Below are 15,447 nucleotides of genomic sequence, written 5' to 3' on the forward strand. Positions count from 1 at the left end.
AAAAGATCTGTTGTAGAGACAATTTGCTTCTTTAAAGAATATTATTGATAATTTCACGAATGTGAGGATCATCTCAGCTCCTAAGATGCAATTATACTGTAAGTAGAGCTTTCAGAGCACGCTATTAGATTTGATTACTTACAGTGTGGAAACAGGCCCTTCGGCCCAACAAGTCCACACCGACCCTCTGAAGAGCAACCCACCAGACCTATTCTCCCACATTTACCCCTTCACCTAACACTACGGGCAATTTAACATGGCCAATTCACCTAACCTGCACATTTTTGGACTGTGGGAGGAAACCCACACAGACACGGGGAGAATGTGCAAACTCCACACAAACAGTTGCCTGAGGCGGGAATTGAACCCAGGTCTCTGGCGCTGTGAGGCAGCAGTGCTAACCACTGTGCCACCGTGCGCCCATTAGTTGTAGTTTGGATCTGGATCTTTCTCAATGAGATGGAGGCTCTTAACAGAAACATTCCTTGCACACAGATCTCATTTTGACTAAGCTTTGGGCTAAAAATGGGAAAAGATACTGCTTTACCCCAAGGAAACCTTGTAAGAAGGTATTTCTATTTTGACAGGCAAGTTACTAGAACACATTGTGAGTTGGGTCTACAAGTGTGGTTTTTTTCCAAGCAGTGAAGGAAAATTCCAGACTGAACGGCACCACTGTGGTGTTCAAGTAATTTTGCTCAGAGACAGAGAGTCTTAAAACTGGCTTTTCAATCAAGGCGAATTGCTGTGGGCTCAGGTGGACTCAGTACAGTAACAACAGATTGACTGATTCCTGGGCAGGTGGCTACATAGTCTTGGATGTGAACAATACAACTGAAACAACCGTCCTGCAAAAAGAAAGTATTCATCTCTCTCTCTCTCTCGCTCTCTTCCTGTGGAGAAGTAAAAGAAAATCTGTAGTAGCTAGCTACTCTCCTGCACCTTTCTCTGCAAGTTGATCCTTTTACAAATCCTTGTTGGAAGGAAAAGGAGAGAAACGACTTTCAGAGGCAATAAAAGGGTAAATCCTCAACCAATGAATGAAAGATTGAGAACTGGTGTATGCACTACTCATGTCATTAGCAAAGAGTTGAAAGAAAGATGAAAGAAAGCAATTCATTGATGTTAGAGTGATGGCAGAACTGCACTCCTGATTGTGGGGGGAGGGGAACAATGCATTTGTCTTGTCTCATAACTTTGTGTCTGTTTGAATGCTTGTGACAATTTTAAGAAAGGCGTAGGGATCAACTTACAGAATTACAGATTAGAAACAGAACTTGTCTCTTTTTGCCATTGGTTAAAAACACCTCCCTGGCAGCATGTTCCAGGCACCTACACCCTCTGTATGAACTTTTCTCACACATCTCCCAAACACTTCCTCTCTCATCTTACTATTTGACATAAGCACCATGTCACAATTTTTATATACTTCTATCTGGTCTCCCCCTCAGCTTCTGATGCTCTTGCAAAAACAATCCAAGTTTGTCCAAACTCTCCTGATCGTTAATACACTCTAATCCAGGTAACATCCTGATAGACCTCTTTTGCACCTTCACATCCTTCCTACAGTGTGGTGACCCAAACTACACAGAATACTCCAAATACAGCCAAATTAAAATCTTAAACAGCTGCAACATAACTTACCAACTGCTACACTCAATGATGAAGGTAAACGTGCATTATGCCTTCTTTTCTTTATGCTCAGAATGATCCTGCCATTAACTGTATATTTTCCTCTTGCTTCTGACTTCCCAAAATACATTACCTCACACTTGTCTAGATTAAACTCCATTTGCCAATTTTCCACCCAGTTTTCCAACTGATCTATATCCTGCTGTATCTTTTGATAACATTTCTCATTATCCACAACTCCACTAATTCAAGTTATTCACATGTTACAAACAACAGAGGTCCCCGTACTGATCCTTATGGAACATCACTGGTCACAGACTTTCAGTCAGAAAAACATCCCTCCTCAATAATTCCTATCTCCTTCAGGCAAACTAATGTACCAAGGATCCCATACGACTTAATCTTTTTGACCAACCAACCATGAGGGACCTTGTCAAATGCTTGAGTAATATCCACGTAGACAACATCTACTGCCCTATTCTCAATTATCTGCATCACTTCCTTAAGAAACTCCATCAAATTTGTGAGACAAGACCTCCCTGGAATACAGCCATGCTGACTAGCCCTAGTAAGCGAATTCTTTTCCAAATGTCAGTAAATCTTGCCCCTAAGAATCTTCTCCACTAAGTTCCCCATCACAGATGGAAAGCTCAGTGGTGTATAATTTCCTGGATTATCCTTATTGTCCTTCTTAAACATAATAGCATTGGTTATACTCCAGTCTTCTGGAATCTCATCTGTGGCTAAACAGGATACAAAGATCAAAGTTTGTGAAAAGATTTGTAGCTCGGGTGCTCGTTGTTGTGGTTCTGTTCGCCGAGCTGGGAATTTGTGTTGCAGATGTTTCGTCCCCTGTCGAGGTGACATCCTCAGTGCTTGGGAGCCTCCTGTGAAGCGCTTCTGTGATCTTTCCTCCGGCATTTATAGTGGTTTGAATCTGCTGCTTCTGGTTGTCAGTTCCAGCTGTCCATTGCAGTGGTCGGTATATTGGGTCCAGGTCGATGTGCTTATTGATTGAATCTGTGGATGAGTGCCATGCCTCTAGGAATTCCCTGGCTGTTCTCTGTTTGGCTTGTCCTATAATAGTAGTGTTGTCCCAGTCGAATTCATGTTGCTTGTCATCTGCGTGTAGGGCTACTAAGGATAGCTGGTCGTGTCGTTTCGTGGCTAGTTGGTGTGGCACTCATCCACAGATTCAATCAATAAGCACATCGACCTGGACCCAATATACTGACCACTGCAACGCACAGCTGGAACTGACAACCGGAAGCGGCAGATTCAAACCACTATAAATGCCAGAGGAAAGATCACAGAAGCGCTTCACAGGAGGCTCCCAAGCACTGAGGATGTCACCTAGACGGGACGAAACGTCCGCAACACAAATTCCCAGCTCGGCGAACAGAACCACGACAAGCATACAAAGATCTCTATCAAGATGCCAGAAATCTCTTGCCTTGCCTCGTTCAATATCCTGGGATAAATCACATCAGGCCCTGGGAGTTTGTCTAGCTTAATGCTTTTCAAGACACCCAACAACGCCACTTTCTTAATATCAATATGCTCCAGATTATCAACATACCTCTCCCTAATCTTACCATCATCCACATCCTTCTCCTTAGTGAATACCAGTCTAAACTACTAAGGACTTCATTCACTTCCTCTGGCTCCATGCAGAAATTCCCTCCTTCGTCCTTGATGAACCTCTCTTTCCCTTGTTACTGTCTTGCTCCTGTTAAGTATAAAATGCCTCTGTATTCTTCCTAATCCTACTTGCCAAGGTCTTCGGTGACCACTTCTAATCTATTGGTGAGTTCTGTTCTGCTTCTTTTATATTCCTCAAGGGCCTTGCTTGATTTCAGTTTCCTAAATATATGCTTCTTTTTCTTTTTGACTAAATCTTCAGAAACTGTTGTCATCCAACATTTGAAGCCTTGCCAGCCTTATCCTTCACTCTCACAGGACAATGCTTGTCCTGAACTCTGATCAACTGGCCTTTAAAAGATTCCACATGTCAGATGTGGATTTACCCTCAAACAGCCACCTCCCATCTAATTTCTCCAGTATATGTCTACTACTATTGTAGAGTCATAGAGTGATAGAGGCCCTTCAGCCCAACTCATTCATGCTGATCAGGTTTCCAAAAGTGAACTAGTCTCATTTGCCTGCGTTTGGCCCAAATCCCTCTAATCCTTTCCTATCCATGTACCTATCTTATCCTGGGGAAAAGACCTTGACTATACACCTTATCCATGCCCCTTGTGATTTTATAAACCTCTGAAAGGTCACCCCTCAGCCTCCTACTCTCTAGGGAAAAGACCCACCTATCCAGCCTCGCCTTATAACTCAAGCGTTCCAGTCTCAGTAACATCCTTGTAAATCTTTTCTGCACCCTTTACAGTTTCATAATATCCTTCCTATAGCAGGGTGACCAGAATTGTATGCAGTATGCCAAATGTGCCCTTTCCAATGTCTTGTACAGCTGCTAAAGGATGCCCCAACTCCTGTACTCAATGATTTGACCAATGAAAGTAAGCATGCCAAACACTTTCTTCACCATCCTGTCTACCCATGACACCACTTTCAAGGAACTAAGTACCTGCACCCCTAGGTTTCTGTTCAAAAACACTACCATTAACTGTATAAGTTCTGTCCCCAGTTTTTCAAACCAAAATGCCTCACATTTATCTGAATTAATCCCCATCTCCCACTCCTCAGGCCACCTGGCCAGTTGCTTAAGGTCCCATTGTATTCCTAGATAACGTTCTTCACTATCCACGATACCAACAATTTTGGTGTCATCAACAAACTTGCTAACCAAACTGCCTATATTCTCACTCAAATTGCTTATATAAACAACAAATGACAGTGGACCCAGCACCAAAATTTGCGGCACACTGTTGGTCACAGGCCTCCAGCCTGAACAACAACCCTCCACTACCACCCTCTGTCTTTTAGCTTGAATCCAATTTTGTATCCAACTGGCTAGCTCTCTCTGGATCCTATGTGATCTAACCTTACTAACAGGTCTACCACGTGGAACCTTGTCAAAGCTTTACTTTGTGAAGTCCAATTATATGTAGACAATGTCTACTGCCCTGCCTTCATCTATTGTCTAGGTAACCTCTTCAAAAAACCTTAATCAAATTTGAGAGACACGATTTCCCAAACATAAAGCTATGCTGACTATCCCGAATCAGTCCTTGCCTTTCCGGCAATTCTCAGTCAGAAGTGCCATATGAATGATCCATCTCTGCCTCCTCAGTGGTCCCCAGCATTACAAATACAAGTCTTCAGCCAATTTGATTCACTCCAAGAAACAGGTGGAATCACTGGATACTACAAAGGCTATGAGCCCTGACAACATTTTGGCAATAGTACTGAAGGCATGTGTTCCAGAACCTGCTGCTCCCCTAGCCAAGCTGTTCCAGTACAGTTACAACACTGGCATTACGCAGAGATAGCCTCGCTGATTTTTAAGCAAGTCTATTCTCTTCATAGTTACATTTTTGCCCTAATATGCTTGTAAATCTCTCTGGATTCTCATTTACCTTATCTGTCAAAGCTATCTGATATCCCCTCTTTAACCTCCTGACTTCCTTCTTAAAGTGTACACCTAAGACACCCTGTACCCCTCAAGTGACTCACTCAATCCTGGCTGCCTGTACCTGATATATCTCATAATTTTTCTTGACTAGAGTATTATCTCTCGTCATCCAGTGTTGCCTACACCTGCCAGCTTTCCCCTTCACTCAGGAACATGCTGACCCTGAAATCTCATCATCTCGAAAGCCTCCCACTTGGCAAACACCTGCAAGCAGCCTCCCACAATCAATTTTTGAAAGTTCCTGTTTAATACCATAAAAAAATTGGTCTTTACCCATTTTTGAACTTTAACATGTGGACCAAGACCTATCCTTTTGCATAATTCTATTAGTTTTAAGGTAGCTATGGTCATTGATCCCAAAGCGCTCCCTCACTAACATCTCAGTCACTTTCCCTGCCTTATTTCCCAAGAGGAGGTCAAAGTTTGACCCTACTCTACTAGGGCCATCTATGTGGTTAATAAGGCTTTCCTGAATGCATCTAAATTTCTCCCCATCCAAGCCCATAACATGATGGCCATCTCAGTTTATGCTTGGAAAGTTAAAATCCCCTACAAATCCTATTATTCTTACAGCTATTAGCAATCTCCCTATATATTTGCTCTTCAATTTTCTGCTGGCTATTTGGAGGCCTGTAATACAATTCCATCAAAGTGATTACCCCCTTCTTATATCTCAGTTCCACACAGTTTCACTGGACAATCCCTCCATGATGCTTTCCCTAATCAAAATGCCACTCCCCTCCTCTCTTGCCTCTTCTATCTTCCCAATAGCATCTGTACCCTGGAACATTGAGCTGCCAGATCTGTCCTTCCTTCAGCCATGTTTCTGTAATGGCTATGATATCCCAGTCCTATGTTCCCATCCATGTTATGTTCATCTGCCTTACTCATCAGGCTTTTTGTACTGAAATAAATATAGTTTAATTCATCAAATCTTCCGTCATTCCCTGGCATGCTCTTGTATGCCTTGTCTATTTAATTTTCTCTAACTTCTGTACTAGTCTCACTCTTCTTTTTGCCTCAGTATTGGTTAGGGCCCCAACTCCTATCAGACTAGTTTAAACTCTCCCGAGTATCTCTAACAAATCTCTCGACCAGGATATTGGTGCCCCTCCAGTTCAGTTGCCTGTTGCACAGGTCACCTCAGCCCCAGAAGAGATCACAATGATAATGCATTTAATATTCATAGCTAAAACATTTTCAAGATAGAGAGAAACAGTGCAGCAGGGGATGGTGCAGGGTTATGTTAGTGAAGGGTTCAATCACAGCCTTAGAATGAAAGGATGTCCAAGGAAAATGTACAAATATTAAATTTGTTTGCAAAGAGCAACACTTTCCTTTTTTTAAATTTACAAGTGTGGGGGCAAGAGCATTAATGGTGACTAAGCTTTTCTCCTTCTTGTTGCAGCATTGGAGTTGTGTGGAGAGAGTATGTTCACGGTGTTTGGAGGCAATGTAGTGCTCTTCACTGTTTTCAAAGGCCACTCCTTACTTTTTCATCTGTACCTCCTATTTCCTCCAGAGTTGGGCGTTTGGAGTCTCCCCTAACCTAGCAGGCAGATCTCAATGTTTTCCCAGTCAGAAACTTAGCCAGCTTTCTCACCGCCAGAGAGACAGGTGACTGGGGATGAGCTAAGGCATTTATGTGGTTAATTTGTTTATAATACAATTTGTTACAATGTGGTATATCGATTAATTGGCATTTAGATTAGATTCCCTACGTGTGGAAACAGTCCCTTCGGCCCAACAAGTCCACACCGAGCCTCTGAAGAGTAAACCACCCAGTTCCACTTTCCTCTCACTATGCACCTAACACTATGGGCAATTTAGCATGGCTAATTCACTTGACCTGCACATCTTTGGACTGTGGAAGGAAACCGGAGCACCCAGAGGAAACCCATGCAGACACGGGGAGAATGTGCAAACTCCACACAAACAGTCACCTGAGGCTGGAATCGAACCTGGGACCCTGATGCTGTGAGGCAGCAGTGCTAACCACCGAGCCACCATGCTGCCCCTGTTAACAGTTGAGTTGAGTTGACAAGGTTGCCAGTGGACCTTCTTGCCCTGTACTTAAGGAGTGAAAGGTTTCTCTCCTGGGCCAACTCAGTCCATTATTTCCTTGTTTCACTTTCTCTAGAGAGGGGAAAACTGCATCCAGAGAATTGAGAAATTAGAAGGGAAAAATCACACAATGCTCAGTTAACTTTATAAACTCCAAAGAATGCAGGGAAGATTGAGGGAGCAGGATGTCGACAGTGCAGAAAACATGCATGGGAAATATTATTAGAATGATTTAACTACCATGTAACAGACTAATAAGAGCTGATGCATGCAGTTATATTAGAATATTCAGGAATTTACAACATGCAAGTGCAGTGCTCCTGTGGGAACCACACCAATTTAGACCTTCCTTATAAACTAAAACTTGGAAATACAATTAATAAAGGTCAATTAAATTTTGCAGGACCATCAGGAGACTAGTCAAGACTACTGGAAAAAATTAAACACCTGATTCAGTTTTTAGCCTCCTTCCAATTTATCAGATTCATCTGCAGGACTAGTCTTATCCTTTTTCCATAAATTCCTTAACTTAAGGAATCATGATCACTGTTCCTAAAATGCTCCCGCACAAACTTCAATCACCTGGCCAGGTTCATTCACCAGCACAAGGCCTAGTACAACCCCTTGCCTAGTTGGACCATCTACATATTGTTTCAAGAAACCTTCCTTAAAACACTGAACAATTCTACCCTAAGCCCCTGGCATTAAGGCAGTCTCAGTCAATGTTGAGGAAGTTAAAAATCACCCATTACAATAACCCTATTGTTTTTACATCTTTCTGTGATCTGCTTATATATCTGTTCCTCTGTGTCCCACTGATTATAGGGAGGCCTGCGTAAATTCCCATCCTCGTGAGTGCACCTTTTTTATTTTTAAGTTCTACCTATTAGGTCTCATTGGAAGAGTCCTCCAATATATCCTCTCTTTGTCACAGCTGTGAAATTCCCCCTTTTACATCCCTCTCTATCTTGCTCTCATCTGAGACATCTAAATCCAGCAACTTTGAGCCGCCAGTCCTCACCTTCTTTCAACCGACTTTCTGGAGGTCACAATATCAAATGGCTCAGCAAAGCTCTTCAACGGCTTAGCTACATCTTAAGTCCATTTTAAAGAAAAATATAATCACAATAATGTAAATATCATAATAATCCTCAATGGCAACTAGGGACAGGCAATAAATGCTGGCCAGCCATCGACATCCACATCCCATGAATGAATAAAAGAAGTGTAGTATTCCATTGATGGAAAGTATTCGAAGCACATATTGACAACAAGTAAGGGATCAATCATAGCTCTTTCTGAGTGTTAGCCCTATAAAAACAAAATAAAATTCAAAATGTCTAAAACATAATCTACTCTTGTTTAGAATTTCGAGAGTAAGCTAATATTTCACATCTGACCAGCATACATGATATTCTGCATAATCTTCAAGTAACAATTTCCAAGTAACAAATTGGCTGGATCATTCTATGAAGAGAGATCAAGCAAAGATTGAGCACAGAAGAGGTCAATGATGCTGTTAAGTGGCATTTGCCGAGTAATAAACTACTTGCTGATATGTAGTTGAGTCTCTTCAAAGGTCTCTCAGTTCTCCACCTCATGTCAGACTTGGTCCAAACATGGACAAAAAGAGGTCAACTGAGAGGAACTGCCCTTGACATCACTGCAGTATTTGATCAAGTATAGCATCAAGGAGCTCTAGCATGCAATTAGAGTACAGAGTGTGGTGCTGGAAAAGCAGAGCAGGTCAGACAGTATCCGAGGAGCAGGATAGTTCACATTTCAAACAGAAGCCCTTCATCAGGAATGTCTGAAAGGCTTTTGCCCGAAACATTGACTCTCCTGCCCCTCGGATGCTGCCTGATCTGCTGTGCTTTTCCAGCACCACACTCTCAACTCTCATCTTCAGCATCTGCAGTCCTCACTTTCTCCTAGCATACCATTAGTCTATGAGAACATGGGAAAATCTCTGCTGGTTGGAGTCATACCTTGCACAAAGGAAGATGGTTCTGGTTGTTGGAGGTCAATCATCTCAGTCCCATGAAGTTACTGAATGTTACTCCCCCGGGCAAATATGTTTTTGTCAACCTGATCGGACATATTAGGACACACGTCGAGAGGAGATGGACTTGAACCCAGGCCTTTTGGCTCACAGGTAGGGACATTATCACTGAACCAGTGTCTTAGACTCAACCAACCTCAGCTGCATCAGATCATAAGCGAGGATGCTATTGATAAACTGAGGCCCTGTTGTGGTGCATTGTCCTTGCCCCTGAACCTTTGTTCAAATTCTATCTGCTCCAGAGGTGTCTAATAACAGCTCTGAACAGGTTGATTAGAAAATATTCACTGATAATTAGACTCATGCTCTTGTGGCACAATAGTGGTGTCCCTAACTCCTGGGTTCAAGACCCACCTGCTGCAGAGATGTGTAATGATATTGCTGAATGAGATGATTCAAAAAATTAATTAAATTCATTGATAAATGGGGCTCTTGCAGCATAATGATGGCTCAGAGGGAGGGAAACTAAGTCTGAGATTCAAATTCTACCTTGCTGCAAGGTACGCAATAACACATCTGAACAGTTTGATTTAACACCTTTCTTATAAATGGAGCTGTTCTGCCGCACTACAGAATCCCTATCTCTGAGTCGGAAGGCCCAAGTACAAGTCCCACTTGTGTGTGATGAGTAATGGCACGTCCGAACAGGTTGATTTGAAAATATCTTCACTGCTAATTGTACAATGTTTGGGGGGGACGGTGACGCAGTGGTTAGCACTGCTGCCTCACCCGGGTTCAATTCCCGCCTCAGGCGACTGACTGTGTGGAATTTGCACATTCTCCCCGTGTCTCCCCGGGTGCTCCGGTTTCCTCCCACAGTCCAAAGATGTGCAGGTCAGGTGAATTGGCCATGCTAAATTGCCCGTAGTGTTAGGTAAGGAGTAAATGTAGGGGTATGGGTGGGTTGCGCTTCGGCGGGTCGGTGTGAACTTGTTGGGCCGAAGGGCCTGTTTCCACACTGTAAGTAATCTAATCTAATCTAATCTAATCTAAAATGTGCCTTACCATTTGTCATTCTCTCGACGCTGAGGTACCCCATTCCATACACAGCAAGATCTGGACAATATTAAAGCTTTGGCCAGTAAGTGGCCAACAGCATTCACACTACACAAGTTCCAGGCAAGGATCATCTCCAACAAAAGAGAATCCAACCATCACTTTTTTTGGGGGGGGGGGGGCTGCTGGGGTTAATGGTGATGGGGGGAGAGAGAAAGGTGGAGGAGACAAGAGAGGTTACCTTTGACCAGAAACCTGGAGTGGACTAGCCATATGAATACTGTGGCTACAGAAACAGGTCAGGGATTTGGGATTCTTCAGCAGGTAATTCACTTCCTGACTTCCCAATGCTGTCTCACTATTAACTAAGTAGAACTCAGAACTGTGATGGAATAACCTCCACTTTCTTGGTTAATTGTAGCTCCAACAGCACTCAAGAAACTGGTCACCACCAGGTCAATGCGGCTTGTTTGCTTGGTACCCCATCTACCACCTTCAATATTCACCACCTAATATACATAGCTGAAAATGTGTTGCTGGGAAAGCGCAGCAGGTCAGGCAGCATCCAAGGAGCAGGAGAATCAACGTTTCGGGCATGAGCCCTTCTTCAGGGCTCTTGATTCCTGAAGAAGGGCTCATGCCCGAAACGTCGATTCTCCTGCTCCTTGGATGCTGCCTGACCTGCTGCGCTTTTCCAGCAACACATTTTCAGCTCTGATCTCCAGCATCTGCAGTCCTCACTTCCACCTAACATACATAGTCAACTTATGTACAATCAACAAGATGCACCCCAGCAACGCACCCAAGCCTCCCAAAACAGCTTCTAAACCAGCCACTTTGACCACCTGAAAGGACAGGTGCATGGGGACATCATCATCTGCTAGTGCCTCTCTAAATCTCTCAGGATCGTAACTTTAGACTGTGTCATCATTCCTTTTCTGTCACAGAGTCAAAATGCTGCAACGTCCCTCCTAATATTATGAGAATCACAACAGTTCAAGAAACTAGCTTGCCACCAATCTTCTCAAGGTCATTTAGAGATAAACATTAGTCAAACCAGCAATATCCACATCACAGGAACAATACAACAAAAGCTAACTGAAACAAAGTTCTTAAAAGGTTTATCAGGACGGATGAAAAAAGAATGATATCCTGGCTCAAGAGTCTACATCCAGGAGACAGAACAGAAAATTGGAAACTGCTCATCTCGGACTGAGGTCAGGAGGGATTTTTTCACTCGGTGGAAAATCTTTGGAATTTTCTACCCTGGAAGGCTGTATAGGCTCAGTCATTGAGATTGACAGATTTCTAAACATAAACATTAGCATATGGATGTACATGGAATAGTGTAGGTTAGATGGGCTTCAGATTGGTATGACAGGTCGGCGCAACATCGAGGGCCGAAAGGCCTGTACTGCGCTGTAATGTTCCAAAAAGGCTTCAAGAGCGATGGAGGCTGTGCAGGAAAATGGGGTTGAGGTGGACCATCAACCATGATAGCTACAAGTAGGGCTTTGTGTGGTGTTGTAGAACAGAGAAACCCAGGGGTTCATGTAAATAATCCTTTGAAGTTTGCGTCATATGTAGATAAGTTAGTTAAGAAGGCATTTAGCACGCTTGCCTTTGTTACTCAACCTATGACTTTGTGAGTGTTGATGTCATGTTGAGGTTGTACAGGACAGTGGTGACACTTCTTCTGGAGTACTGTATGCAGTTCTGGTTGCCCTGTTACAGAAAGGATGTTATTAAGAGTTCAGAAAAGATGTTCCTGGGAATAGAAGATTTCAGTTATAAGGAGAGGCTGGATAGGCTGGGATCTTTTTTCAATGGTGTGTACGTGGTTGAGGAGTACTCTTAAAGATGTTTACAAAGTCATGAGGGATACAGGTAAGGTGAATGGCAGGTGTCTTTTCCCTTGGATCAGGACTTCAAGACTAGGGGGCATATTTTTCACATGAGAGGAGAGAGATTTAAGAAAGAAAACGAGGGCCAACGTTTCATTTCAACTGAGTGGTTCTTTTGTGGAATGAACTTCCAGAGGAAATGGTGGATGCGGGTACAATGGCAATATTTAAAAGACATTTTGCTAAGCACATTAATAAGAAATGTTTGGAGGAATATGGGTACAGTGCAGGCAGGGGAATTAGCTTATTTTGAGATTTTTTTGGCATGGACTGGTTGGACCAAAGAGTCATACAGCATGCAAGCAGTCCTTATGTGGAGCAGACTTGGGGTGCAAACTGCATGGTAGATCCCTCATTTCCTATGTTTCCTTATGATAAACAAAAAAAATCAGAATTAGATTTAAAAAAAGACTAAATTTAACAAAGAAACTAGTATTATTATATTGGACATACAATGATGGCTTTAAACAATAATATCACACCCTTAACTCTCAAAACAACAAATATCTGATTTTAGGCATATATATTTAGACAAAACAAAGTATTATGCTTACCAAGGATTGGGTTAAACAAGCTGGTCTCCTTTGAGAAATTGGGAAATATGTGAGGCAGATAGTACTTCTTGAAATTTTCAAACAAGAATGCAAACCCTTTCTCCTGATTTTCTTTGTCTTTCCATTCTAATCCCTTTGCCTATGAAAAAATGGTATGTAATTTTTGGTAAGTGTATTAATATGATCATAAATAACTTCCATATAAAAACATGACAGAAAAGAAAATCCTCATACTTCCTGAGCCTGACAAAGCTCCAAGGAGTATTAACCTCCTTTCATTGTATCGGGGCGACATGTAACGGGATTTGGAAAAAATGTCACAGCCTTTATCTAGCCACTGATTGCATTGTTACTTTCAGCATAGCTCATGAAAATATTAGTCAAAAGTGAAAAGTGATGTAGAATTTCAAGTACAAAACAATTCCAGCTCAGTTTATTTGACATTTTTCTCAACATTAAAAATAATTGTGCTACAAACTAGTTCCCAGTCCTGACTTTTGCCAGTTCTTGAGGACAGGTGAAGGGTGTCCTTAGTTGTTGAAAAGGGCAGGGGATGTTAATTGATGAGCAGGGCAGGGAAGAGAGGTGATGTTGATTGGTTAGCAGGAGGAACGGGCAGCAGCTGATAAGCAGGGTGATGGTGTCAGTTATTAAACTGACTGGGGAAGAGGACTTCAGTTGATGACCAGGAGGGAAACGGTAGCATTGATTGATGAGCAGAAATCAGACATCCAAGCAAAATGCTGAAAAAAAAGGGGGAAATAGAAAGAAAGAGAAAGGGTGGAGAGAGTGGAGTGAGGGAAGATGGGGGCAGGGGAAGAGATTGGGGTGGTGGGTGGGGTGAAAATAGATAGCAAGGAGGTGGGGGCGGAGCGGGGCGGGAGAGCGGCGGGGGGGGGCGGGAGAGCGGGGGGGGGCGAGAGGCAAGGGTGAGGCGACAGGCGAGGGGGGAGGAGTGGGGGGAGTGAGAGGGGGTAAGTGTGAGGTGAAAAGGGACGTGGGGAGAAAGAGAGGAAGGGTGGGATGGAAAGACAGGGAGGGAAGGAAGGGAGGAGAGAGGGGGTGGGGAGGGGACAGACACAACAGAAGATACAAATTCTTTCAATGGGTTCATGACAAAGAGAGTACGGGAACTAACATGACATAGTGAAATCAAGATCAACATTGCTGTTGGATCGATTTGCCCAACCTAGGTTCGTTTTGAGAAATTTGAAGTGGAAAATAACAAAAAAAAAATCAATGCAATAATGATTAAAACACAGTTGTTTCTAGTTTAGTGGTTGAGTAATAGACAAAGTCTTTTAACAAATGGTTTAATAGGGTTAGTACTATAAAGCTTCTACCTGGATTACCATATATTTTAGCAGTGCATCAAGAAAGTAGCTTGTAAGATCATCTTGTCCTTTGTCTCCCGATTGTGGGGGCACAAGGGGAGTGATTTCTTCTGGAGTGACTTGAGCTGTCAGGTAGATATGGATATATAACATGAATCATGTCAAAAATACTTCACTATGAATACCTAATAATATTTTATTCAAGGACAAGAACATTACACTCTTAAGTTCCCACCTACTCAAATTTATTCTTACAACACAGATTTAGTATCCTTGATTTGCATTGGTTCATTATAAATTGCTAAGTTGCTTTTTGTTTGAAATCAAGATTGCTGAAAAATCTACGATATTAGACTTGAAGCATTATTTCAACTATGTGAATTGATTCATAACATATACAATTGTACTGGCACTGCACAGTAATGGGAGAAAAAGAAAACAGATTTCAAAATATTAGTGAGAGGTGAAACAGAAAATGCACAGCTCTTACTTTCTTGAAAACAGAATGTGGAATTGATCAGATTGTCCAGTGTTCGAGGTCCCTGCTCTGAAAGGAGTGGTGGGAAACCAGGAATAAGGCAGGCAAAAATATGGAGTTGTTCTTCAGTGCAATTGTGTTGGAGTGCTTGCATCCATAACAAAAAAAGACGTACACCTTCTCGCCTTATCTGAAGTGGATTGAAAATTAATTCAAAACTTCTTGATGAAAACTTATTTGCTTTAAGTTTTTCATTTCATAGCTAATAATTTCAATAACACAATTAAGGGCTTTTTAAAAAGTTAAAGCAATTTGGTCTGGAACTCATGAAACACTCAGTATTTGAAGTACAAGTTAAAAGAGTGGGCTTCTCTAAAGAGGACATTAGGTTTTTAAACAATCAATCCTTATAAACAAAATAAAGCACTGTGATAACAAATATTTGAAAAAAAATGTAAAACACGATCAATATGAAAACAGTTTTAAAAATGCATTTAATCACACTATGTTCCAGGATATTTCTAATGATGTCTCAAAATGATTCTTTTAAAAAAATCTGCAAAACCTTCAAGGAGTTCCCAAAATGAAGGAGTTTTTTCAAAGTCAAGCCTGCAAAAAGAAAAGAAAAACAGCATTTACAACACTGAAGAAAATATATTATAAACAGTGTAAAGATAAAATGTCCGAGGTCTCGGTCAGACTTGGTAAATATTTATAATCAAGTCCTTGGCATTCTCTACATTACTCTTGGTAACCTTTCTACCCTTTGGCATTATTTTATTGCCAAAAGGAAAAGGAGAGATCACCATTTTATGCACA

The 15,447-nt window shown here is 42.0% G+C and overlaps 1 protein-coding gene across 16 annotated transcripts in view; it reads right to left on the reverse strand.

Annotated features, from left to right (window-relative positions):
* The window catches only part of ralgapa1 (Ral GTPase activating protein catalytic subunit alpha 1), a 315,513-nt gene that overhangs the window by 248,719 nt on the left and 51,347 nt on the right, over positions 1–15,447 (reverse strand). For 13 of the 16 annotated variants that reach the window (XR_015757926.1, XM_087989919.1, XM_087989917.1 and 10 more), the window contains exons 5-8: positions 15,194–15,237; positions 14,641–14,818; positions 14,160–14,275; positions 12,817–12,955 (exon numbers count right to left, since the gene is read on the reverse strand). Coding sequence is in view for 15 of the 16 variants with exons in the window: in XM_087989919.1 (XP_087846045.1) it covers positions 12,817–12,955; positions 14,160–14,275; positions 14,641–14,818; positions 15,194–15,237 (477 nt within the window). In the remaining variant the exon portion in view is untranslated. The remainder of the gene's footprint in view (positions 1–12,816; positions 12,956–14,159; positions 14,276–14,640; positions 14,819–15,193; positions 15,238–15,447) is intronic. The other 3 variants (XM_087989918.1, XM_087989916.1, XM_087989927.1) reach the window with 1 other exon arrangement.

The sequence above is a fragment of the Chiloscyllium plagiosum genome, unplaced genomic scaffold (assembly GCF_037043375.1).
Source record: "Chiloscyllium plagiosum isolate Xiang-an unplaced genomic scaffold, Cpla_swu_hap1 HiC_scaffold_8, whole genome shotgun sequence".
In the NCBI taxonomy this organism is placed as follows: domain Eukaryota; kingdom Metazoa; phylum Chordata; class Chondrichthyes; order Orectolobiformes; family Hemiscylliidae; genus Chiloscyllium; species Chiloscyllium plagiosum.